At 41.2% G+C, this 26,607-nt stretch overlaps 1 protein-coding gene across 23 annotated transcripts in view; it reads left to right on the top strand.

Annotated features, from left to right (window-relative positions):
- Positions 1-894: 894 nt before the first annotated feature.
- The window catches only part of nbeaa (neurobeachin a), a 93,202-nt gene continuing 67,489 nt past the window's right edge, over positions 895-26,607 (top strand). For 13 of the 23 annotated variants that reach the window (XM_044223857.1, XM_044223853.1, XM_044223833.1 and 10 more), the window contains exon 1: positions 895-1,419. In XM_044223857.1, the coding sequence (XP_044079792.1) occupies positions 1,117-1,419 (303 nt within the window). In that variant the 5' untranslated portion in view covers positions 895-1,116. The remainder of the gene's footprint in view (positions 1,420-26,607) is intronic. The other 10 variants (XM_044223852.1, XM_044223843.1, XM_044223854.1 and 7 more) reach the window with 1 other exon arrangement.

Here is a 26,607-nt window from a genome sequence, read left to right as displayed (position 1 = left end):
TGGAAGCTACTTGTAAACATAGATACTTAAATATACAGCAACTGTTTGCATACATACTGTATGTGCATGTGTGCCGCTGGTTTTGTGCCTGAAGGCTTGTTTTCTGAAGGTGCCCTCCTTTTTCCTGCCATACAAAGACATACAGCATACTTTTAGGGCAATATCATCTTCTCTATTAGGGCCTGTAAGAAATAGGTTTGATGCTTTGTGAAACAGAAGGCATGAGGAGGTGGTGAGGTAAGAAGGTGTGTGCAAAAAGTGAAAATGATTGCAGTAAAGGAGAAGAGAGGTGACGACATTGGAGAAAGAGGAGGAGAAGTGTGAACATCATACAAGAGATGAGTGTCAAGAGAGTAATCCTGTGATGCTTAATGAGGAAACAAAGGTACCTTTGACAGGGACAGCGATAAGTAGGACAGATGGATGGCTTCTGAATATATAAACAGCCTTCGTCTGGAAGCCAGACTCCCTAAACTGCATGAACTCCATCTGAATTGTCCCTGAACTGCGCCCACACTATGCCCACCAGTATTTATTGCTATAGTATTCAGCCATTCTTCAGTATTCCACATTTACACATCAAGAGGCATTAAATATTAAAAACACACAAAAACAAGTTTAAAAAACAAACAAACACCTAGTTGTTTAGGTGGTGTTGTGCCCTGTATGAACACATGCATGGATGGCTCCATGTTATTCTGCTTCAGTGCCCTACCAGAAAGTCCCCAAGTGCGCACGCGTGGCTAGAGCGCGCTGCCGCAGACAGGGGGCGTCAATATGGCGTTCTCTTCTCGACGACCGCACTGACTGCAACCTGCCAATGAGAGAGAGAGCGAGAGAGAGAGAGGGAAAGAGACACAGACACAGAGAGAGAGAGGGGGGAGAGAGAGAGAAGCGTAGGCTACCATTCTGTCAAACCTCCATCGCTTTTTGCCAGCCTTATGAATCCCTACACATTTTCAGGAGGATAGGGTGAATTCAGAGGGTTTTTAAAACACCGCTCTCCCTTGTTTTTCCTGCGCAGTGGATGGTTTTTGTGCAGCAGTAGACGCAGCTTGTAGAGCAGGTGTGAGAGACAGCGGCAACCGCTCCTCTCCTCCCTGTTTCCAAGGGGAAATGTCGAGCGAGAAGCCGGCTTCAGCACCACCGGGCTCTGCTTCTTCGCTCACGGACACAGACTTCCAGCCTCCGCCGGGCTCCTCCGCACAGCAGCCGCAGCAGCAGGTCGCCGCGGGCGCTGGCTCCGGCGCCACCGGGGAAAGGATGGTGTCTGCAGGCGGCTCTATGGTCCTCCCGGCCGGGGTGATCAACCCCGCTGTCCCGATCAGGAATATCCAGATGAAATTCGCCGTGTTGGTGGGCCTGATCCAGGTCGGGGAGGTTAGCAACAGGGACATCGTGGAGACGGTGCTGAACCTGGTGAGTGGAGGCAGTGTTAGAAAACAGGAAGGCAACCATAGAACACAGTAGAATCACTAAGCCCCAACCCGCTATGTTTTATTTACGATGCTTCACTCCCATGGCTGTGTGGCTTTCAGAGGATGATGTCATTTGTTTGTTCGGAGGATGGATGTGGGCTTTTTCTTTTCTGCAGATAACAAGGAGCATACATGAGGCTGTGTGTTGGGGAATAAATAGGCAGAAGCTTTATTATTGTAAAGCCTAGAGGCACTGAATGAGGCATGTGACCCCACCAAGGCATGGAGGGTAGTCTAATCACCAGCCATTGTTGACTCACTGACCCGTTTGCGTTGCAACAAGGAAAATACATTTGCAGTCAAACTTTAGTGTATAGGGGGGAAGTGTATGTATCCTGACCCCGATATGTACCCCGAACTGATGTATAGGCAGGTTACAAACCGCGAATGTTGCGCACAACAGCGAAACCCAAACGGAATTAATTCGGTTTCCTAAAGAGCGAAATCATGCAGGTATGCACGTCTGTCGAGCACTGAAACAAAATCAGCCCAACACGGACAAAGGCCGACTAGCATTATGCTATCCATCGACATATGTATGTGTAGCCTATGCCTCAAAATTATGCATAGGCCTATTGTTGGATGCAGGGCCCTGCATCCTGTGCGCAGAGGAGTGATGTATAGGTAGCTGTGATACGGTTAGTGGTTTATATTGCCGTGCTTCAAACAGCGATTATTTTATTTATGGATCAGATATACGTTGCCAGCCCCCCTTCCATCTTTACCCCTCCATCCGAGGTTGTGTCGGCAATGCTGGGCCTACCCTACACATCAGAGGATTTAATCCAGCTGGGGGTTTTGACATGACTGGTGTTTCCCGTTACGAAATAGATTAGCAAAATGTACAGCAGACGTAGGTCTGGAAGACTAATGCGTTAGGAGGATATAGGACGTGTGTGTTGGATGCTGCCAGGCTATTTTCCGTCCTCCATGCATCAATCGATGGCGTGTGCTGCATGATATTACATATCTGCTATGACAAGGGGGGCTCTGATCATTATTCATTTTCTTTTGAGGAAGAAGTATAATACTGTAGACATAATTTATAACCTGATTTCAGTGCAGTGCTTTCAGAAGGTTGACTATTTCAGGGTTTCATCTAACCAGTGGCCTATTTACTCACTGGATGCTTGGAGCAGGACAGCCTACAGCTGGGCTAAACCATTTTCCTCTCAGACTGGTGAGCCATCCTGATTCAGGTTGCCTCTCATCTCCCAATCGATTATTGATACTACATGGAAAAGCAGGGGGGCTTTGCTGGCTCACTCCGACCTTGTCTCCTTCCCTTACACCCCCCCCCAGGCTGATAACTATCCATCCTGTCCACAGACTCCTCCTTCATTCTGGAGGGGCTAAGGGGAGTGATGCTGCCTGCATAGACTGGCCTGGCAGGGCAACGCCATGCATTTTAAAAGCAGGTGGAGAGGAGGAGGAGGAGGAGGAGGAGGAGGAGGGGGGGTTGAGGGAGGGTGGGGGAGGAGAAGAGAGAGTGGAGGAGGAGGAGGATGAGGTGGTAGGATGCTGCAGTGGCTATGTGCTCAGAAATCACCAGCTGATGCAGCGGAAGAGGAAAGGACTCTGGATTGGTCCACATCAGATCAGTGAAAGCTCATCAGAGCATTCAACTGAAATGTACTCTGTTTTACATAAATACCTGCGTTTAGGCCCCACTCTTTATTTGTGAATGTTGGTCTGATGCATTAACACACAAAAGCCTGACACCCTGACAAATTATAGCAGTATGTGTTAGCCATACAAAGCTTTACTTGCTAAATCCTGAATTGAACAATCAGTTCTGGTTGCGAGGCTGCCAATAGCTAAGCCTGTTAGGGAATTCTGTTGCCCAGCTCCTTAATTAAAAGAGTTGAAACAAAGAGGTGTGGAGGCAGAAACCTCAGTGGTCATGCTGCTGGTACAATGAGTCCACTGTGACCCAGAAGCTGATCCATTATTCCAGTCAATGTGGGAGACCACAGCAGCCACATTCTCCATCCACTGTGACTGTATTGATCAGATCCCACTGCGGCTTGGGTGAACAGATGGCTTGTCAGCTGGATCAGATATGCTCCCTATTCTATACGGCATGATGCTGGCCTTTGGTGAGTGATGAACTGTCGTGTCTCTAGAAAGAAAGAGAAGAAAAGGAGAGAGAAGACAATAAAAATCAACTTGGGCCAGAATGCTGGCTGTACTGATGCTAATACAGAGGCAAACAACTGAGCAGAATCAGTTTATCAGTACTGCTGCCTGTATAGCCAAGAACAGAGGGCATTGTTATTGTTTCTAATAATTTGATAATAGTGTTTTTAAATAAAGTGAATGTGCAGATGCAGTGCTTGCAGTGCACACATATAGAAACACATACATAATGTGTGTGGGCTGCTGGTGGCGAGGTGCTCAGCTATTATCATCAACAAGGCATCACAGTTGTCAAGGCAACACTGCTCTTTGACTGCCTGCCTCCAGACGCTCAACCACCTGGTGTTGCTTTCCACTTCCGGACTTCTGCCACAGCATCTCTCACGCTCTTTCTTTGTCTGTCTGTCTGTCTGTCTGTCTGTCTCGGGCTCCTATTATGTGCTAATATTTTTATGGCTTGAGGAACTCTGTAAACGGCAACAACAAGCTAAACAGCATTGAATAACTGAGAAAGGTGCACACTAGTACAGTACGAGTTTAGTGGGATCATCAGTGAATAAGCTTGTTTTATGTACAGAATGGTGACAAATTAAAGGATAAAGCAATATCAGGTATCTTAGGTGATGGGCCACCATGAGCCACCAGACCAGATTTAATTCTCTTTTCTTTAGATTGTACAAGTCTCCAGATCTGTACTGGAGGGATGAACACAATTTTTTCAAAATATATTCCCTCATTTAGTGTTTTGATGATGGTAGTGGAAAGCATGTCGGACACGTCACTTCAAAATCTCCTATAGGTGTTGAGATCTGGTGGCTGTGAAGGCCGTAGCATATGATTCACATAATTTTCATACTAATCAAACCATTCAGTGAGTCCACCACGGAAGCATACCGCATGTTACGTTTATGTACGACGTTTTGGGTATTGTACAGTAGATGTAGGTGTTGCGAGATAAATCTGAGGGGTCATGAGATGAACGGGAGCAGAAAAATGCTTATTTCTTCAGATGTTGCTCTAATATTTGCTTTTTTACTGAATAGTTTTACACGTTCAAGCCCCTAAAAATTATTCAGATAAAATAGGGCAACAAAATCTCTTTTTGACTGAGCTGGTCATAACCCATAGACACGTTCAGCTGTGCTTTACGTGTGGTCATAGGCCAAAAAAGCTTGGTGGACCACAATTATAGATGAAACTTTACAGGACAGGTTACTTCATGGTGTGGTGATGGACCCATTCACTGGTTGTGGTTCTGTGGATTGAAACCTCAAATTTGTCTAGTTAATGGTCAGCCACTTCCATGTGGTTATTTGCTTTGACATGTTGTGATGTTGGATATTGGAGGAAGCCAGGTGAGGAGGAATGTCTGCTGACAGAAGGAAGAGGGTTGTCATGTAATCTATCAGAACTGTACTGTCATATCTATTCTTTATTTGAGGTATTTTTCAAATGCATCTACAGGCAGTACTGTCAGTCTTGCCTGGGTACAGCACCAGCTGTGCTTATTTATAGACAGCTTTATCTAGCGGTAATGTTTTTTTTGGGATCAAAACAGCGTGTTTGTCTGGCATAGAAAAAGATTGGTGACACACTCTGGCTCACTCTTGGTCTCCATGCCCATTCTTTACTTGTCATTCTCTCCTTCACCTTCCTTCTTCGTCGGATGCAATATCTTCTGGCAGTGTCAATCCCCACCTGAGCCCCTTTAGCGGTCCCACTGAGTCTCTGTTAGCAAATGCCTCATTATTCATGCCCATACACTCCACAATCACCAAGGCCACCTGATACCGAGTCCACAGCCAGCAGAGTCAGAGTCAGCACAGCACAACGTGTTTGACATGCGCACAAAACACCCCAAAATACATATGCACTCACTCAAATGTTCATATGTTGACATATGGACACAAATACAGACACACAGCGGCACAATCATCATGTCATGTGTTCAGCACTGCTTGCCCCTCTATCTGGAGTGCAGTGACATTGGCGTGCTGATTTATACTGCACAGATTTCTAAAGGAATAGGTCACCAAATTTCAGAACATATTATGTGACATGCTATTTTACCCTGAGGTGGTTTGAAACACCAGTACAAAATTCAGTTTAATTGAACTGTTTTCCAAGTTTGCCCTGTGGCTGCACACTGAGGGCAGAGGCTAACTATTTCCCTGCAGCATTGTAATCTGCTTGCATGGCCATGCAGGAGAATAACAATGCGTCATTGTGTGCTCACACAGCCATGCAGATGACTCTCATAAAAAACATCCCACAAATAGACTTAAATAGTCTAATAAATACTGTGTGACCTTGCTAGTGTGTGTGGAAAATGATATTGCATCAATACAATAGACGTTTATTTGAAATTAGCAGTTTTGTAACATATTCTTTTTAGGTTTTCCAGTTATGGGACATGGGTCAAGATGACAGGTTCTATATCACACTAGCTCTGCCATCAGTGTTTCTGAATTAGGACCACTCTAATAACTGTTATTATGCAAAGAGGCTGTTGCTCGTTTTATCATGTGCTTGTGTTGCTTTTCATGCATTTTGATAAACATATTGTTACTATAGGTATTTGCCTTTATCTCTCTTTGTATTGGAGCTGCAGTGGCATTCTTCCTGGTTTATGTCCAGGCAGTGTTGCCTTTTGCAGTGAAGTGACTCAACTGATTTCACTTTTCATTTTTTAAATAGTGTAGAGGCCAGTCGAGGTTGACAATGAGCTCAGCAGTGGTCTCATTTGTCCCTACTATACTATTATTGTTATATATATTTATTTTCAAATGCTACATGTAACCCTTTTTATTGTATGCACATGGATTCCCTATTAGCAATTCTCCATTCAATAGGAAAAACAACAAATAAAACAGCTTTAACAGTCAGAAAACCATGTAATTAGGACTGCATTATTTTCATTGTTGATTAATCTGCCAACTACTGTCTCGATTGATCATTTAGTCTATAAAATAGCAGAAAATAGTAAATATTGTCTATCACAATTTCTTAACACCCAATGTGACACCTTCAGATGTCTTGTTTTATCCAACTAACACACTGAAACCCAAAGATATTCAGTTTACTGTCACATAAGACAAAAAAGCAGCATATCTCCACAATTGAGCAGCTGTTGGCATTCTTGCAACTAACCGATTATCAAAATAGTTGCAGATTATTTTTCTGTTGATCAAGTAATCGATTAATAGACTAATCGTTTCAGCTCTAAATGTAACATTAGTTACCTTCTGAATTAATTTCTGTAGAGCAGAAGTGCTGGTGTATCCTGTCTTCACAAAGGGGAGGGAACATTAGCCTCAGGCTAATGCTGCAGCAAAGAGAAGAAAAGCATCTGGAGAAACCCTGAAATTTCAACACAAAAATGTCTCAGAAAGAGGATGCACATTTTGTTTTTCTTCACCAAGTGTTTTGCAGGCCTCTGTGAGATGATGTTGAGGGTTATTTTTGGGAAAGATTAGCTGCCATAATGCTGCAGAGAAGCTTAGTCAGTTTGTGCCTGGGGGCAACAGCCAGTGAGCAGCGTTAGCTAACGGTGACAACTGTGCCAGTGCTGACCCAAGGAACAAAAAAACAAGTGAAAGTGTTTTTATACGAGGTGACCTGCCACTTTAACTGCATGGACACACACAATCCATGCGTGTTTATCCCTCTCTTTCACACACGTATATACACATATATATACGTGCTGTCGAAGAGGTGGAGGACAGAGGGTGTGGCTTCCACTGCAAGGTCATGAATGACTTGGCTATCTATCACACAGTTGGGTTGTCCTGAGCAGGCGAGAGACAGAGAGCATGAAAGTGAGGTGGAAAAAGATGATGTGGGGAGGATGCTCATCTCTACTGTAGAAAAAGTGATAGTGGGAGAATGATGGTAAACTATAGGAAGAGAAATGATGGGAAGGATTCAGGGTGTTTCAGAAGGAAAATTGAAAAGTCTGTGATTGTCCTTCAGGTGCTCTTTTCTTCTTGAGTGAAACATAGGTCCAGCTGTATTTTGTTCTGTGTGGGGTCTGATGAGTTCTGGACCCCCTGTGGAGCCTCATCACGCTGTGTGTATCACTGCTCTTCCCTCTCATGTGCTCCTGGTGATAGAGGAGTGAAATACAGTAGGAGTGCCATGGACCTGAGTAAACAAGAGAGCCTGCACACTTTTTGTATAAAGCACAAAGCCTGTTAGATATAGCTTGACATTTTGAGTTTTAATTGGCCATTTTTCATCATCAGTCACTTGTCACATTGTGGGATTTAGCCTCTATTGGCTTGTTAGCATGGTTAGTGTCCCTCTGTGAAAGCGAGGGTTGCAGTTATAGCTTCCACGCTCTGAGGCATGCTAGACAAATCTAGAAACCATTTCCACTTTGTGACAAATATCTGGCGACAGAAAAATAACCCATTAAAAATCAAAATGTTAAGTTGTCCCCTAAACGACAAACCCTGTCGCTCCCAAATCCTCTTACTAGCAAGCTTCTCCATAATTATCAGCTTCAGAGCCAAATTAATGTTTTTAAGGTGTAATGCTGATTCTTCCCGGTTTCATTATAATTTCCTTTTTTCTTTTGCAGTGAATTGTAACACGATTCGTGTTTAAGTCTTCCCGGTCTGATTTGTATGTGTGTGTGGAAGTATAAGGTGTTAAGCATCCAGGCTAAACCGTTCACCTCTCCGTGTCTTAGAGCGCCTCAATTCTGCTCCACTTCTTTAAATTCTTCCTCATCCTTTCGTTAGGACGCTGGGATTTTTCCAGAGGTAATCCATGTCAGATTTCTGGTGAGGGCACCGTCTGGGAATGGGGAGAACACAGGAAAAAAATGTCCCATCCTTGCTTAACAACACCTTTTGTTACTTCTCCGTCGCTTCCTCTATCTCTCCATTCTTTATCTCCTCTAAGCACATCCATCTCCCTAACCCTCTGGTGTAATCTCGTCCCTCACTCCCTGACTCTCTGGTCGGCTGAAGCGGCTGGTGGATGAATGTGGATGATCCCTATTGTGAGGAGGTAATGGAGCTGTCTGCAGTGCAATTCCTCGCTGGTTTCTTGTCCACACTCACTTTCTAGTTCCACTCATCTTTGCCACATTCCGAGCTCAGAAGGCCTGTAGGGAGACTATTTCCTGTTAACTATATGTCTGCCATCTCTTCTTACCTACTGTAGCTATTCTTTTGTAAATGTGGATGTAGAGTTGAGGAGAAGGACGGAGGGAGATGACAAAATGGACTTAGGCCCATTGAGGAAAGGAGAAGCTGTGTAGAGGGAGTGGAGATGAGGAGGGATCTTTTACTATTTCAGTTCTAAGTATTTATTTCCAGGATTCTTTATTTGTCATTTCTGAAGACAGTGACAGAAATAAATCGTAGAACTGAGAAGTACAGTAGCTGCAATGGCTTTTTGAAGCTCTAAATTGTCATATAAATATGCTGTATTGTATTTCTGACCGCTTTGACATGCAAAGTATTTTCTAAAATCGTTTCTAATCGTGCTGTAACAATTCAGTTTGCATTGACGCAGAAATCGCCATCAGACGTCAGAAATCTGTTATAAATAAATTGCATTGATCTGCTACAAGAGTAGATATTATGAATTAAACATGAATTTCATATGCAAAGTATGTGCTCTTTGCGAACTACTGAAATATAAATTTAATCACTATTAAACCAAACATTCACACCCCTGTTTGCTATATTCTTCAGGGCTTTCGTTTTCAATCGCAGGGATTTCATTATCAGTCTTAATTATTTTTAAATTACATTTGTAAGAATTATACTCATTGGTTTAGGTTTTGTTAATTTACATAGAAAAATACCTGGATATTTTAATAGGAGGAGTCTAAATCAATTTAAACTCATATAGCCTTCTGCAAGATGATGCCGTTTAGCACAGTTAAGGTCCTCTGGTGATGAGGACTGATTAGAATATACTTCAACTAATAGAAAGTAAAGAAACACATGGGGTTCAAAGAGTTGTCAATCATGCTTCAGATGAACCAGCATTCCAGTCATTAAAAAAAAAAGAAAACTATAAATGGTGACAGTATTTTTTCACCTGCAAGTGATTTTTCACCTGGACCTTTGAAATATTACTGTTTTATGTCCTATTTTCCCAGGGTTAATATATCCAAAAATCAATGCAGATAAATTCCTAGATTGTTCTTTGAAACAAAAACCTAAAATATTGAGTCCTAATAAAAAAATACCCAATAAAATGTAATAAAACAAAAATGTCACTAGAGCCCAAAGTAATGCTTGTGTGGAAAGTGTTTACTTTGTCTAACGTTGAACACTTAAAGTACTCATTATATAATGATATGAACCAAAGACTAACAAGTGTGTCTTTGAATTCGTTAAACTGTAACCAGCTGGTCATTGTTATTTTACTCAATAAATAACTAAAATGTATAAATTGGCTATCAAAGTGTTATTTTATGAATTTCCTTTTATTGTACTAGGCCTAAGAAATTATTAATGTCTGCACTAATATTCATATAAAGGCTACAAGAATTATATGCTTGTTTTCTTCCTCTATGCTCCTTGTTTCCACACTATTGTGTCTGCCTGGTTAATGCTATTGTGTCTGGCTCTTTTGTGTTTTTTTCTGTCCTTCTAAAATGTGTGCAACATCTGTGTGTGTGTTTGTTGGGAGGGGGTTGTGGGTGTAATTTCTATGGAATCTTCATATGGCTAATTTGGATCAACAACACAGTTGAAACATGGTTTTGTTGCTATGTGTGCATCTGTTTGCATGTACATGTGTGTGTTTCAGTCTGGCACCCCTACAATGCATTAATCTTCACATTATAACAAGCTGCTTTGTTTGAATTACCTGGTGTTTGGGCTCCGGTGAGTGTGTGTGTGTGTGCCCCCAACATCCCAGAGAGTTGATAAAGGAGTGTTCCTACAAACCCTTGCTTTATTCTCCTACATCTTCATTTGCACATTTTCTCTGGCAGCACACACACACACACACACACACACACACACACACACACACACACACACACTGCTCCCTTCCTTCTTGTAGCCCACATCATTGCCTGGCAGGGGTGATTTTATATTCATGCTGGCCTACTTCGCCTCTCTCCCTTGGCTCCACACACACACACACACACACACACACACACACACACACACACACACACACACACACACACACACACACACACACACACAGCTGCTTTACTGTGAAGTATAGCTAACTGTGTAGCTATTCATCATGCTGCATACTGCAGTGGCCGAAGGTTGATTATAGCAAACTCTGTAGTTGGTGTGTGTTTGTGTGAGTGTAACTTCAGTATTCAAGAACTACTCCTAATGTTATTTTATACCTTAGACATGTAACATCTCCCTGCCATGCCCATACATCCCTGCAACATGAAAAACAGTGTCAGTATCAAGTCATTTAAAACCTGGTTAGTAGATCTACACTCACAATCAAACCAAAACATTTTCTACTTTAGTTTCTTATTACTTCCATCTGTATTCTGCACTGTGAACAATGTATCAGGATTGCATGTTCTTCCCATGAAATACACTTTATCTAGTGAATGCAGATTAGAGCTACGATCCCTAAAGGATTTTATCTAATAAATCCAATTCAGTGATGAAAGCAAGCTGTAGATGAAGGGGAGGGTTCAACACGGATTTTTGAGCTTTCAGACAGGGGTTTTTCATAATACAGCACAGCTTGATAAGAGAAAGACCTTGGTAATATTTTATACACTCCAAAGAGAACTAGTTAAACAGACCTGACAGTGGAACAATATGCTCCTTTATTGTATTCCTTTTGTGTGGAAGTGATACTGCCTGGCTAGCACCGCAGCAGCATTGGTTTTAGCACACACAATAAAGTCAGGTCTGTGTGCTCTGTTCCATGTCAGAAAGGGAAATAAGAACAGTATCTTAATCTACTGAGACTTTATTTAACAATCACATTCTGTATGAGGGCAGACTGTCTGACTGTCGTTCAGTAGTGCCACTGCCACTATATTAAATCTTACATAGTATACTACTAGTATTTGTACTTTCATCCAGTAACTACATCTGTTACTAAGTAACTGCTGATTGGGTCGTGAGATAAATACTTACCAGTGGAAGGAAAAACAAACATGTTCACAAGTCGCTACACCTTTATCTCTTGCTAAGTAAGGAAAAATGTTAGAGAAACACTCCATATCCACCAAAGCAGATAGTGACAGCATGCAGAGGAATAATAGTGGCAACCAGTAAAGCACTACATCATGCAAGAGAAGAAAGCTGCACTGTTTAAATATCAACAAGGCTAAGCGTCTACAGCAATGCTAGCAGCTTTGTTGGGCTGTCAGGCACTGTGGTGCTTTGAACTAAATCCTAACGTCAGCATGCGAACATGCTCACTATGACTAAGTCCAGTTGAAGCTGATAGGAATGTCATTAGTTTTGCAAGTATTTGGTCATAAGTAGTATTGTAGTAGTAAGTTTTTGGACAAATTGAACTTTTGACCTGATTATGGCACTAGAGGAAAAGTCAGGCAATAATCAAAAGTATTACAAATCCTCCTTAGTGGGAAATGAATGTCTGTACCAAATGTCATGACAATCTATCCAATAATTGTTGAGACATTTCTAACAAAACCACATATGTAAACTTGCTGGTGGCGCCAGAGAGAAATTCATGGCCTCACCAAAGTCATTAGGATCCATCCTCTGGGCACCACGGATATCTGTATCAAATTTGATGGCTATCCATCCAGTAGTTAAGATCCATAAATTAAGACCAAAGCTGTGGACCGACCAACAGACCAACAGACTGACATTGCCCTAGAGAAGGCCTATTCAGTTGGCGGCCTGCGGGCCACATCCGGCCCAGAAGCAACCACTGAGTGACCCAGCATACATAAATCTGATGTATGACAAAATAAAACTTATATGTATATGTATATATATATATATTATGTATATAAGTTATATATATTATGGAAATAGCTAACGAGTGAGCCATCTCGCTTCCTTCTCATCTCTGTTGAGAGTTGCACATGCGCAGTCCTGATCGGGCAGGATGTTTACGGATGTAGTGACACTGCCAATCATATCTTTCACAAATCAATGTTTTCTCAGGTGAGTTCCGACCACGCTTAGTAGCTTTTCAAAACATCCGGCTATTGACAGTGTCAAATAGGGAAGTGCTCTATAGAAAATATGTCTCTGTCAACCCTGAAATGTAAATTTGACAATGAAAACCATCACCCTGCCTGGACTGGCAAGTATTTGTTTATTTTACTGCCCTCTCCAAACGCCTGCTATTATTTATTACATTCATTTGCATTTGTTTAAAATTTGTCATTACCAAAAACTGAAAATGTTTGGCCCATTTACATTTCCTGGTTTTAAAATCTGGCCCAATTGAATAGCCCTGCCCTAGAGCGACGCCGTCAGCATGGCAAAAAAAATTACTTAAAGCAGTTTAGAAAACCTTTAGTCAAGAAGGCCAGTGAAGAAATTAAATAGATACATCAAAATTCACACTTTCTTTTAATTTTTTTTACCTGGAGAATTGATGCCAACAATTATAAGAAAGCAGTTAGGCTATTGCAATAAGCTTTTTTTTGATGCAGAAATAAAAAATAACAGTTTTGTTCTGGTATTGAAGTTACAAGGGATGTGTTTGTACTTTTATGTTTGAATGATCAGTAGGGGGATAAATGAATAATGAAATAACAGGTCTATGTCATTATTCACAAATGTTGGTGATTGTGAGCAAAGCGACACAAAGCAGATAATCAAATAGTAAATTACTTTGACCCATCCCTAGAAGTTACATGTACTGCTATCAGGATTGCTAGGATTGATGCCCTTTAGCACCATGCCAGGTTTTGCCTCACCCCTTTTGCGAGCACTTTCACACTCAGAAATGCTGGTAGGTGGAGGTGGACGAGGTGCTGCAGCTAACACCTGGCCGTGGTGACTCACTGTATTACCCTTCTCTCCACCTCACTCACCCACTCCCTCCATCACGCTGCTCCCCTCCCTTCCTCGACCCTCACCCTGCCCCCCGCTACATTCAGGCTCTGGTTCCAGGAAAACTATTAGGGTGGAATACAGAATTTGAATGCAGAGAAGCACAATCGTATAATCAAGCTAATGTATGGATCCAAAAGGGTCTTGCTTAGAGTCTGTGTTTGTTCATGTTACCACAGGGGTCACATATGGAAATTATAGTTAATTCTCAGTGAACTAAATGTTTGACTAATTTGCCGTTGCTGTTATGGATCATGCACTGTTATTATTTGTATTTTTTTCACTTGATACCAGTGGCTTTAGACATTATTGTGTTGCTTACCTAGGGGACTGGATTTGCACTGGGATTTTTTGCCTCTAAACTTAATATTTATGATTTATGAACTGTCTGTATTTGTTTTTCAGAATTGACACACTCACCCTCCTACTCCATCCCCAGAGTCGTTTCTCCTCCTGATATTATTTTAGACAAACGCAAAAGCACTCAAAAGTTTAAAAAAAAAAAAATCTTAATCTCCTTTTGAAACCAAATGTTTATTTTCTTTACCAAGTGTTTGCCTTCTCGAGGAAGAGAGTGTGAGCTCTCAAGGCTGTGAGTGCATGCGGCAATGGCCTGTGATATTTAAGAATGGATTTTGTGTTGATATGACCTTTTGACGGGAAATTGTTTTTTGTGAGTGAATTTGACATTTGACAGCCTCATCTCGGCAGTCCGAGGAAGTGTGTTGATTACACTCTGTATTTAAACTGTGTGTATGTAAGTACGTTATAATACTATTGTAGTAATTTGTGTTATTTGGAAATTTAATATTATTTCAATGGAATTAGACTGGAACTGGAGTCTACAATATTGGCCACTGTTACCCAATTGAATGGCAGCTGCATTGGGCCATTTAACTTGGATGACTTCACAAACTAATGAAAGCTAATGAAAATGAAACATCATGTGATCAGGAATCTGTATTTCAGTCACTCATCTACCTTATGAATAATACATATTTGTTGCGGATGTGAAGCATTTGAAACTTAACTCATTCTCATCATTTAAAGTTTCGTACTTCATTGCAGTTGCAGCGAAGTTTTAAAGTCTTACTTAGCTTACTCATATCTATTAGTTATCCATTAGTATCCATACAAAAATCCTCCAGGATTATGGCACTGTTTGTAAACTATTCCATCGTAATGAAAGCTGTGAGATAAAGTATTAATCTAGTAGATCCCCTAAGGGCATGCAAATAAGGCAAACTTCCCAGTATAAAAACAGAAGGAGCTGATGTGAAAAATATGGTTTATGTTAGAATTTAGCATTGGTCATAATATGCAAAAGATTTGAATCGTAGTTGATCAACTCAAATGCAAACTTCAAATGGTTCCCTTTCAAGTTTTTACTTCCAAAAGCACAAGCTTCTGACAACTGCCACACTGTTACTGCTGTTTCCGCTGTACTTCAAACAACATGAGCTTCAAACAGCACGTCTTCACCACTGTCCACTGCGGAGGACAAGTCTGAAGTAAAGCTGATGTACTGACAGGCCTGTAGCACAGAAACACCATGGCAGAGAAACAGTTGAAGTTCGTGCTGATTCTCTGGACCAAACTTTTAATTAAAAACTGTTTTCTTTTAGTGTTTAAAATAATAATATGCTGAGAGCCAAGCTTGGCTTTAGCATTATGGGTTTCTGTGTGTTTCTTCTGCTCAGAATTACATTATCTGGTTGTCTAACTTGACTTCTGATTATCTTGTTTGTACAGTATGTGAGTGCACTGTGTGTGGTCCTTTAGCACAATAACATACAGTATATCATGCTCCACTAACCCTTCCAACCTGACTTTGTGTGTGTGTGTGTTTGTGCATGTGTGTGTGTCATTCCCGACCCTGTCTTATGATGATGGATTACTGAGACTCGCTGGAGCTGCTTGCTAGCCTCTCTTATCCTCCATCAGCTGTGGCTCAATGGAACAGTACTCTCCATTGTTTCAGCGGATGTTGAATGCGTGCACAGTTGTGTGTGTGTGTGTGTGTGTGTGTGTACGTTTGTGCGAGTACTTACATGCGCACTTCCTATCTGCTACAGCACATACACTCAAACCAAACCAAACAAACAGATTAGTGATCCTGAATTGCCACCAGCCTGGCCTGAGTTAGGTCTGCAGGGCTTATCTGCTGACCTTTGAACTTAGCATCAGCTAGTCTGCACCTGCGTCATCTCACAGGCAGACGGACACACACTCATGACATTCAATGAAAAGGCAGTTGTCAGTCATGAACGAATAGGAAACATTTGTATTTTCATCCAGTAGACAAAATTTTGATCAATTAACACACACTTGATACACCAGACAATTAATATACCACAATTTTGTAGCTCTGATTACTCATTCCTTGTCGGTGCACAGGAAGAATAAGGAGTTCATAGGGACTTGTAACTCTGTTACCCTCTCTTGTCTCTTTTTTCATCTCTGATAAGCCCCGTGAGGTGTAAGCAACATGTACGATGCCCTGTAGGACTTCACTTCCTGTCAGCTTCTTTAAAATGAGCACATTTGAGTGGAGTCAGGAGACGGGGCGGGAAGGCCTTGTTAAAGTACCAAATCTCAGCCTTGAGTCCTTCCTTCCGAGGCTCCCATGACATAACACACAAGGATGCTCTTGTTACTGCCTGTCTGAAAAATGAAGAGAGGAAAATTGAGTTGCCTCTTGTCCTCGACAGAATCTGTAAAAGTAAAAAAGTAAGAAAAGGGCAAAAAAAAAAACCCTAAAAGACAACACCGTAACAGCCCCCTCCTACACCTCACCATTCAACTTATGCATTCTTTCTGCTCTGTGTGTGTGTGGTAGGATTCAATAGCATGTCATTTGTTTCATGATGACCTTTCTACGGTGCCCTCTCAATCACCACCTCTCCTTGATGCTATTTTTCTCCCCGCCTCTTAGTTTTTCTCTTTGCTCTATCTTCTTCTTCTCTCTCTCTGCCTTGGCACTTTAGATATTGCTCTCCTCTCCTCTGGACCTCTTTGTCCCCTGGTGAGAGAAGTTGCCTTTAGTCCTTTTCTATTAAACCCCAAGTCTCAAGGTTTTAACAATTATCTCACAACAGTTTCTGGTCTGGTATGGTAAAGGTTTTCCTGTTATCTGAAAAAACCATAGTGGCTACCACTACTAAGTGTCCTATGCTTTGTATGTTTATTCTGTTAGTCTTTCCTATTGTCTTCTTTTCCTGACTAACACTGGATGACATTGGATGAACTGCAAAAACTCAATTGAAAAGGATATAGCTTGAATTGGTATTGTGTTGTATAAAGAAGGATGTAAATTTATTCATGAGAAAGCGTGGTGGATTATTATTTTAGCTGGGAGCCATGATTCTAAGCAATTCTCCAACACTCTTAGTCTCAAGCACATACTTTCCATCACTAAATTGAAATGCTAAATTGTTTTTTTGTTGTTGCAGGGAATATACATTTAAATTCAAGTTTAACCCCCTCATGGTTAAAAAAAATGGCAGAAAATCCAAATCCACCAAAATCTAATAGTTTTTTGGCACACAAATTTAATAGAAATCTGTTTCTTTTAGATGTCCTACTGACAGACAAACAGACAAAGGCAAAAACACAACCTTTTTGTGGTATAATGCCAAACTTTGAACAAACTATCTGTGCATGGTCATATTTGTTTATTTGGTAGCATAATTATTATTATTATTTTTTGCATTTGTAGTTGACTGATGTATTCACTCTTGACACTCTATAAAAGATTACAGTATGAATGTTATCTGTCTGAACACCTTTTGACTGCAGTATTTTATGTCAAACTGATGTTCTGATGCCAATGATTATCTAGTTGCGAATCTGTGAACAATGTCTGTAATAACGTGTGTGTGAGAGAGTATCACGTGTAGTATTCTGTAAGACAAAAAGGAAAAAAAAAATTTTTGTTGCCCAATAACATGTGACAAGGCTTATTGCTAGATCCGTTACTAAGCCTCTTTGGCCAATCAGGTGGCAGTAATTTTAAACTGCAGTTGGATGAAGTCAGAGTTGTGATCGCTTGGCTGCGATTCCTCATTCCCTGTAGTGTGTATGTGCATGCATGTGTTTCTGACCTGGATTTTTTTCTGAGAACATCAGCTGTGAACAGTATGGTTCTGTTGTGCTGCGGCGCGTACAAACAGTGGAGCCCTCACAGCTTTGGATTTCATGTCAGAGTCATATTTTGCTGTCACAGGCTTTCAGTCCTTGAAAATATTGACCGTATTAATACAGCAATTAGTACGCTTGCAGTTTCAGCTGTTTGTCAATGAGTTTTGAAGCCCAAGTGAAGGATGTCTACTGTAGCTTCTCTCCGTAGTGTATCTGTCAGCAGAGAGCGCAGGAGCTGTCCGTCGTGCTGAAAAGACTCTGCTGTATTTCTCTGTCTGCTCTCTTTATCTGTCATTTCTCTCTGCTTTCCCCAGCAAACATTCACACCATGACTGTTGCTGCGCATTTCATTTCTGCCCTGTTGTGACGACTGACCTGACTTTCTTGCTCCCATCTCCCTTTCCTCTCTTGATCTCTTCCTCTTTGCCTTTCCTCTGTTCTCTTTTTCTTCTCTGCTCTTTGTAAAGCTCCTTCGCCTCCCACTCCAGTAAACAGACTTTTTAAAAACTACATTTTTTTTTTGACAAGCTACTGATATGCTAATGAAATGGCGCCTCATTATTATTGGATTATTTTGGGAAGATTCTCTGTATCCCTCCAGTTTTCTTGTGCTTCCTCTATCTCGCCCTCTTTTTATGGAAACTCATGGTGTCATTCATGTGAATTGCTGCTGCAGCTGTTGGGAGCATGTATGAGCGTGTTAGTGACGAACTGAGTGAGAGTGTATGTGTGAATGACTAAGACCTACAAGACTTGTTGCAATAAATTGTTAAAAAGGCTGTTGCCCTTTGAACACTGAGTATGTGTGTGTTTTGGCTGAGTTTGTCAAGTGTGTGCGCGTGTTGGTGCGCATTTGTCTGTATGTGTGTGTACAGTATGTTTTAGGCTTGCACTTGACAAGCTTTGAGTCAGATGTTGGAGGCGGGAAAAGGCACACTGAACTGGTCTGCAGTGAGCTGGATACTTTCTAGAGGCTTTCATAAAGACAGATCTCAGCAGGTATTACTGTCTTATCTCACCTTCTCTCACTCCTCTTTTATGCAGCTCTCCCTCTCTGGTTTCTGGCAGTGTTAATAGAAACTGACAAGCCAATACATGGGAACACTCAATAGCTTTGCTTTTCTTTGATGTATGTACAGAGGCACATTCATGGTTATTTTTGTGGAAAATGTGCCCAGGGTACAGCTCTTGGAACTGAGAACACAAATGCCTATGTTTTAATCTAATGGAACTGTGAAATGTACACTTGTTAAATTGCTTGCTAAATTAGTGATAACAGTTGCTTGATTGGAATGTGTCATCTTCCCAGCACAGTTCCCTTGATAGGATCACACTAACTGATTGGAAACAAGCCTTCTTTGCCCATGGACCACCGTGTTTATGCATACATGACTTATCCCCATATGTTAAAATAAGCCATGAAATGGTGCAGACCCGAATAGCTAATTTTCAATTCAGTGCATTAGGGCTAATACATAAAACTCATTTTTAGCACATCCTCTGGCTCTATTTGACATCAAATGTTCAATTTAGAATTTCTCACCAATGCCTTACAATCTGCAATTTAGTCCCTATTTAGTTTATAAACTTTCCTCAAGAGCTTTTATAAAATGTATGAATAAATATATGATTGCCAACTATGATGTATTAATGCAAAACACAAATATTCATACATTGCACCATAGTTGCTTGTAGTTATTTTCTACCCAAAATTTGGTCTGTAGGCTACTTATTAAGGGAACAAAGAAACAAAATCGTAAATGAAAAAAATACTAATCCTGATCCGAGAGTACAGTGGATAACCACTCTAAACCAAACCTTTAGGCCAGCTTATTTTCTCTGTATTTGCGCTGTGATTGGATGGCTAATGTGTGAAAGAGAAGTGAAAGGAATGAGAACAGTGTTGATGTCAAAGAAGGAAGTGTGGTTGCTGCATAGAGCTGCTGTATGTGGCTGACGTATCAGATCGTAATAAACTGCCATCTGCACTCTCCTTCTGGTAAAATGCAATGTGTGTATAAAAAAATGCAACGTGAATGTTGTGTGGCTTGTTCTGATTTATATTGGCAGTTTGAAACTCTCTGGGTGGTTTTTGTCTTCTGACGGTGGTTAATAAAAGCCTGGTGTACACACCCGCGTTTTGTAGGGGGAAGATAAAAGGAGGTGCTATACAGACCCATCAGTCTCACTCCAATCATCGAGACTCAGTTTCCCATGATCCATTAGTTTTTTCTTACACATATGATGCAACCTACACATGGCCTGAAATGTATTGTAATTATTTTTCAAACAAGGATTTCTTTTTTGGTTTTCCCAAATAAACCCCCCCAAACATATTTCCAACATATGTAGGCACTTAATTACAAAATAAGGCCAAGAGTCCAAGAGAGATAACCATGCTAGCAGCTCTGTGAGGCTGTACTGAGGCACAGCATTGCTTTGAGCTAAATGCTAAGGTCGACATGCTAACTGCTCACAATGACAATGCTAACATACTGATGTTTAGCAGTTTTTTTTTTACCATGTTCACCAAGATCTTAGTTTAGTATGTTAGCATGCTAACATGCTAATTAGCACTAAACCCAAAGTACAGCTGAGGTTGAAGTGTTGGACAAACTGAAATGTCAATCTGTTGGTGGCACTAGATGAAAACTCAGGGGATCATTAAAGTCAGTAGGATTCAACATCTAAGGGACTATGAACGGCTGTGCCATATTTCATGGTGACTCATCAAATAGTTGTTTAGATATTTCAATCTGGACCAAAATGGTGGACCGACATTACTATTGCCAGAGCCCCACCGCTAACTTGACTAAAAATACTAAGCAGTTTGGTATATTTTGCATCATCCAGACATACTGTACATGTGCAGTACAAGTCATTGTAGTTATGGCAGACTTCCTGCAAATCTTACATTGCACAGTGGTTTGCTTATTGTCAGATTTTGCTAAATCACAGAGGAGACTTAACTGCCTTAAGGGATCTGTATCATCACAGTTGTTTTGTAGTGTATCTGGCTCAAGACATGTGCCTATGTCACTTTATGTTAATGTTGTGACTCGAAAAGAGAATTACACATTCACCCACAATATGACATAAAATCGAGACTCATCCTTCATTAACATTTGAGCATTGTTCAGAAATAGTGTTTTGAATTTACTCTGATTAATTCATCACCCATCCATAATGTAACTTAGCATGCAGTATGGATCCACCCATAATGCTGCATATGCTGGAAATGCTACTATCCATACTTTTGGAGTTTTTATGGTGGTGAGAAGCACTTGCAGTCTACATCAAAGATTCCTTATGATGTTCTGATATATTTTATGACATATTATTGACTCTCACCACTACCACACACACACACACACACACACACACACACACAAATCTGCCTTGCTTTTGCTGGCCTAAACCACCCTTATATCCCCAGTGTGGATTTACGTAATCATTGGAGTATTTTTGCAGTGTGTGTTGAAACCTTGTTCTTCTCTGATGATGTCTGCAGTGTACTTGACTTCCCTCTCCCTCTCTTCCTGTAAAGTAAAAGCCCTACACTTCATGCATAACATCTCTTAGATATCCCATACACTCATGGCTGATCATTTTTATTTTGCTGACTCGTGCATGCATGTGTGTGTGCTGACTGTGTGATTGTGACATTGTTTCTCTGAACAGGGTTTCATGAGTGGGGGCTGTGTCTCGTCCCATCTGCTATCTCTGCAGAGACTGGTACAAAGGCCCATGGGAAATGCAGTCCAGGGGGCGCCCCCCTCCGTCCTCTGTGTCTGGAGGCTACAATCAGTCAACATGTCATTGTTGATCACAATCACAGAGGGGGAGACAGAGACACATACACTGCCCTTTTCAATTTCAACTCCTTATCCACAACCTTTTCTTTCCTTTACTGCTTTCCTACTTTGTAACACACTTACGTTTACAACAGTTTTCCAGAGTTACTAACCTAGGGCTCCAACTAACCCTTTTTTGTTATTATCCATTTATCTCCTGATAATTTTTTTAGCCCAAGATAATAACAATTAACAATGGTATTAAACAAAGGAAAGCAAAAATCCAAAATAATGTCTCACTCTCTCACTATAACAATATATTTTTTTGCTCTAAATATTCTTGTCACCCTTGTTTTTAAAGCCAGATCCTCAGCCTAAAGCCTTGGAAAACCAAGATTATGAGAAATTTATCCCAAATATGAATCTGAGCCAGTGATAAAATTAACTGCTGCTCTTATCAATGCTGTTTACAAAAAATTAGGTCATGCAGAAAACAGAATGTAGATTATTTAGTGTTTAGTGGCCGGTTTAGCCCCAGCGTAATCCATATCTTTTTAGAGATTTGCTATGGTCATCATCGAAGCACTAAACCCTCCACTGCACATTGTAAGGCTGTGGGCAATAAAATTTCTCTACCACCCTGATAAGAAAGCACAATAGCATTCAGCCGCTGTCGCTCCGGTTCGCTCTCTCAAACATACACTTTCTCATCACTGTTTTCTCTTCTGTCCAATCTGCTTGCTCCTGCCCCTTTGCAGTTCGCACCATTCATTCTCTTGTTTGTTTTTCTCCCTCTCTCATTCCCTGTTTTTTTTCCTCACTCTCCTTCAATTTTGCTCTCCTCCGCTCCATTGAGCCCTCTTGGCGAAGCGTTAAGTGTATAATCTGTGATCTCATGTCTAGATGGGCCTCTCGTCTCCTCACTCGCTCAGTGCACAAAGGGACTGAATGGCCGCGGCTCACTCAGGGGACACAAATGAGTAATGAGCCACACACACAACCACACCAAACAAACACATACACATGCCCGCACCTCTCCAACGCACTCCCAAGGGCTTTGAAGTTGCATATTGATGATGCCAGCTCCAAAGGCTCAATTGAATGTGCAGAGGCAGAGGAGGTGGCTATTGACCGTCCACTCGCCTCTCTGACCTGTCATCTCTGACAGCCGTAATGAGCAACAGGTGCCTCTTTTGCCAGCTTTGGCCTTGAGAGTCATCCAGTATTCAACAGTCAGTCATAGTAATCAGCCAGTGTAATGGCTCGTTTGATGTGCCATCACAGCACTACATAATAGGCTATTGGTGGGTCTGTGAGAGATCGTTTTCAGTTAAATAATGATAATTTTAATTAATGCAGCACCTTTCAGAATACGACCAGGAAAATGGTGTTTAAAGGCTAAAACTAATGAGGTTAAAACCAGCAGTATAAATAAAAGGAAATAGAAACAAAAAACAAAAATAAATAGGTGGGTCATTTTGAAAACTGGGAGCTCATACATTGTAGAGAACCAATGATAAAACATTTATTTTAGCCTATGGCAAAATTGTCTGTCATAGAGAGACCTGTGAGATAACCTGTGTTTCAGTGTGAGAAATAGGCCTTTTTCACTGAAGACTTTTACTGTGTCACAGTAGGAAAAGCACAGCTGTTAATAATAAAAAGCTGCTTCAGTTTCAGGGTCCTGCTATTGTGCGTGTTGGCTCACTGTCCCGGCTTACTGGGACTCTTGAATATAACTGAGCCGTTGTTAATGTTATTAGTAACACCTGTGCTTTTCCTTTCCTTTTTAAGGTGTAAAATGTTTATGTAACTTGACCAGTTACCTGGTAAACACCCCCTTTCTGGTACAAAATAAACATAGTATTTGTAAAAATATAAAGTCTACATGGCTATATTTTTAGCATGGGCAGACCCGAGGGAGCCGAATGCTCATTTCTAACAGTCCCAATGAATTGCTTTACTTTTTCAGCCATATAGGATAAAAGAGACTGTTCTCACCAGAAAAACGTCAGCAATGGTTGTTCATTCAAATGCTGAAAATAACCAGTGTTTACATTATTTTTGACAAGAGACCTCTTGTGGTCTTACAAGTTAATCACTGTCCTCAAGTAGTGTGACGCTGCTATAGTGCTGCAAAACCTCTTAGAGAGAAGGTGAGAGTGTTCTTAGTGAACCTACAAAGAATTATCACCTGAATCTGCAGCTCCCCTCAGCTTTGCAAAGCTTTATAGTGAGTTTCAGCTTATTGTTTAACTGTATGGCTGTATGGCTATACTGCTTTGGTTCACTCTCACCACTTTTATAGCGTTGTTTTTGGCTGCGGCAGGCAGATAGTTTCAGTGAAAAAGATCTACTATACACTACCAGCTCAGCACAGTAAAATTTAGCAACTAGCTGGTGAACATAGTGCAGCATTTAGCAGCTAAAGAGCCAGATATAACCCGTGGGAGTTGGTAGAGACCAAAAAAAGAGCTAAAAGAGAGTGATCACTGGACTTACATTATTCATCAGGTGGACAGAAACACGACTCCAGATGAATGATAATGTTGTTCTGTAACTGTTGGATGTGTAAGTTGTTTTCTCACAAGTTGGCTATATCAACTTAAAAGGTGATGATATGTCAGTATTGTGTTTATAGCTGGTTTCCGCTGCCCCCAAATGGCCAAAAAAAAACCCAAAAAGTTATTGCAAGTTTAACTGCATTTGAGGTGGCAGATAATAAAACGCTCACATGAATAATTTTTATTACAGCTGTATAGGTCATTTTTGAAGACAATGACAAATAACCTATTTTGTTGTTTAGGTATGAAGACTTGTTGGGATAACAAAATGTAGAATAGGCCTATTTTCACAGATGTTACTAATAACATTAACGGTGGCTCTTTTCTATTTATGTGTCCCAATAAATTGTGACAGTGAGACAGCATGCACAATACTAGGACCCTGCAACTGAAGCAGCTAAATAGAATTCATTTTACTACTTGCACCTGTGCCATTCCCATTGTGACATGTCAAAATGTCTTCAGTGAAAAAGGCCCATTGCCCTTGGAGCAACTCAGGGCTGTTTCTGAGCAGTGTGGCTGGTGAGAAAGGGTCAGCTGGACAGAAGAAGTGTTTGTTTTACCAACCTCTTATGAGAGCTGGTTTTGGCTGGTTGAGGTGGCTGCTCATATAAGCTCTTTGTGGTGTGAAGACGGTCCTGGCACTGACCCCCGCCCTCCACAAACTCCCACCTCCCTGACACAGCCAGAGTGATGCCAAGCTGAGGACCAGCTTCCATCAGGGTCTGAAAGAGCAGCACTGCAAAGCTGTTCATGGCAGAATTAGAAATGTGGGAACAGGGAGGAAAGGTAACACATAAGTGTGAAGAACTGATACTTCACACGAAATGAGGCATTTTTAGAAACAAACTTTTCATAATAACTACAATCAGAGAGTGAAAAAGTGCGAGAGTGGTGTCTGGCAAACAGACAGACTCTCAAACCCATAAATACTCCACATTATGTGGAGATTAGTCATCAGTGATAAGTTCAGTGGGAGATAGTCTTACATTTCAGAATGTTACTGAAAGTGTTTCAAGGTTAAGCATAACATGCTCTGAAGCAAGAAATTAAGTTTTCTTTCCAGTCATAACACAAGGGGAACATTATATTTCAATATTGTACTGTCTTGAATGTGTTTTGTTTATGTTCAGTGTGAGCACAACTGCATATTCTATATACAGTACACATTCATATGCATCAGCACAAACAAAATCCAGCCTCAAGTTTTTCTGTCAAATGTTCATAACCCCCCCTTGAACATCGATCGTGGGAAAGAGGTTGTCATTTCCTTAGCAACTGCTTGACGACAGTTTGTGTGACTCACCCGCTGATTTCCTTACTGGTGATTTTTATTTTTTTGTGAATGGAACATGAGCGGTACATATGGCGAGCAATCATTTTGTCAATGCTGCCAAAACAAATGTCCCCGACGAGTTGAGACAAGAAGACAGTAAGGTCAGTGCTCACATTGCCTCAGAGAACAGAGGGGGTGGCACTGTCAAGCCCCTTTATCCTGAGGTGTGTGGCATAATGTGGGTCCCTGTTCATGTGTGTGTGTCTTTTAACCACCAGGGTACATGTTGGGGTAGTAGAGGCCTTTTGTGCGTGCTCATTGATGTGACTACTCATCCCTTTTGTGAGAACTTTTTCCAGTAGGTTTCTGAAGCAAAGACGAGGGGTGGGAACTGACATCGTGGACACACAGGGTGGGGTGTGTTTATGCAAAAGAAGCATGTTCCCTCATAAAACGAATTAGTAATCTTTTGTTTGTGTGCATGGTGGCGATGATGATGGTGCTTGAGTGCGCTCAAGTGTGCTCAAGCTGCTTGTGATCATGTTTATTTATACATCAATTAAAATCCCTACTCGAGCAAATAATCGGCACAGGAAATGCTGAAGTATCTATCATTTTTATGGAAGCCGCATGAATTGGAGAACATATATTTGATGTGAGCATTCTTATATTGAAGAATATTTTCTCCCACACTATTTCTTTTTTCCATCTCTCTCTGTCTGACTGTCCTTCCCTTTTCGTGTCATCTGATGTTCTTGGTCCAGGCGGCTCTTGGCAGTGTCACCCAGGTTTTAGTCGCCTTTCCAGATGTTACTTCTGCTGAGGATAGATAATAATTATCTGGGCACTTCTTGTTTTACTCCCCCCTCACCCTCCTTTTTCTCTGTATTGTTGGTCACAACACCCAATTTGTTGCCGTTGTTTGCATCACCCCACTCATCTTGCTGTGATGTTCTGTACACGGGTGGGAAGTGTGAGCATAGAGAGATTATGCTCGTGCTGTACATGTGTAGGTATCCTCTGGGGATGCATATGTTTCCGTGTTCAACTTGCTGCATATCTGCGAGCGAGTTTCTACAATGACTATCTGCGCTGTCTCCCCTTAAGCTTCTGTTGTGTGGTATATCGAGCATCTTCAGACTGGCGGGTTATGTAGATGTTGTAGGACGCAGTGGTCCCCAGCGAGCTCTATAATTGGGAACCTCAGAG

Source organism: Siniperca chuatsi, linkage group LG14 (genome assembly GCF_020085105.1).
Source record: "Siniperca chuatsi isolate FFG_IHB_CAS linkage group LG14, ASM2008510v1, whole genome shotgun sequence".
Lineage (NCBI taxonomy): Eukaryota > Metazoa > Chordata > Actinopteri > Centrarchiformes > Sinipercidae > Siniperca > Siniperca chuatsi.
Note: the sequence above shows the minus strand (reverse complement) of the source record. Positions and strands in the feature narration are given on the sequence as shown.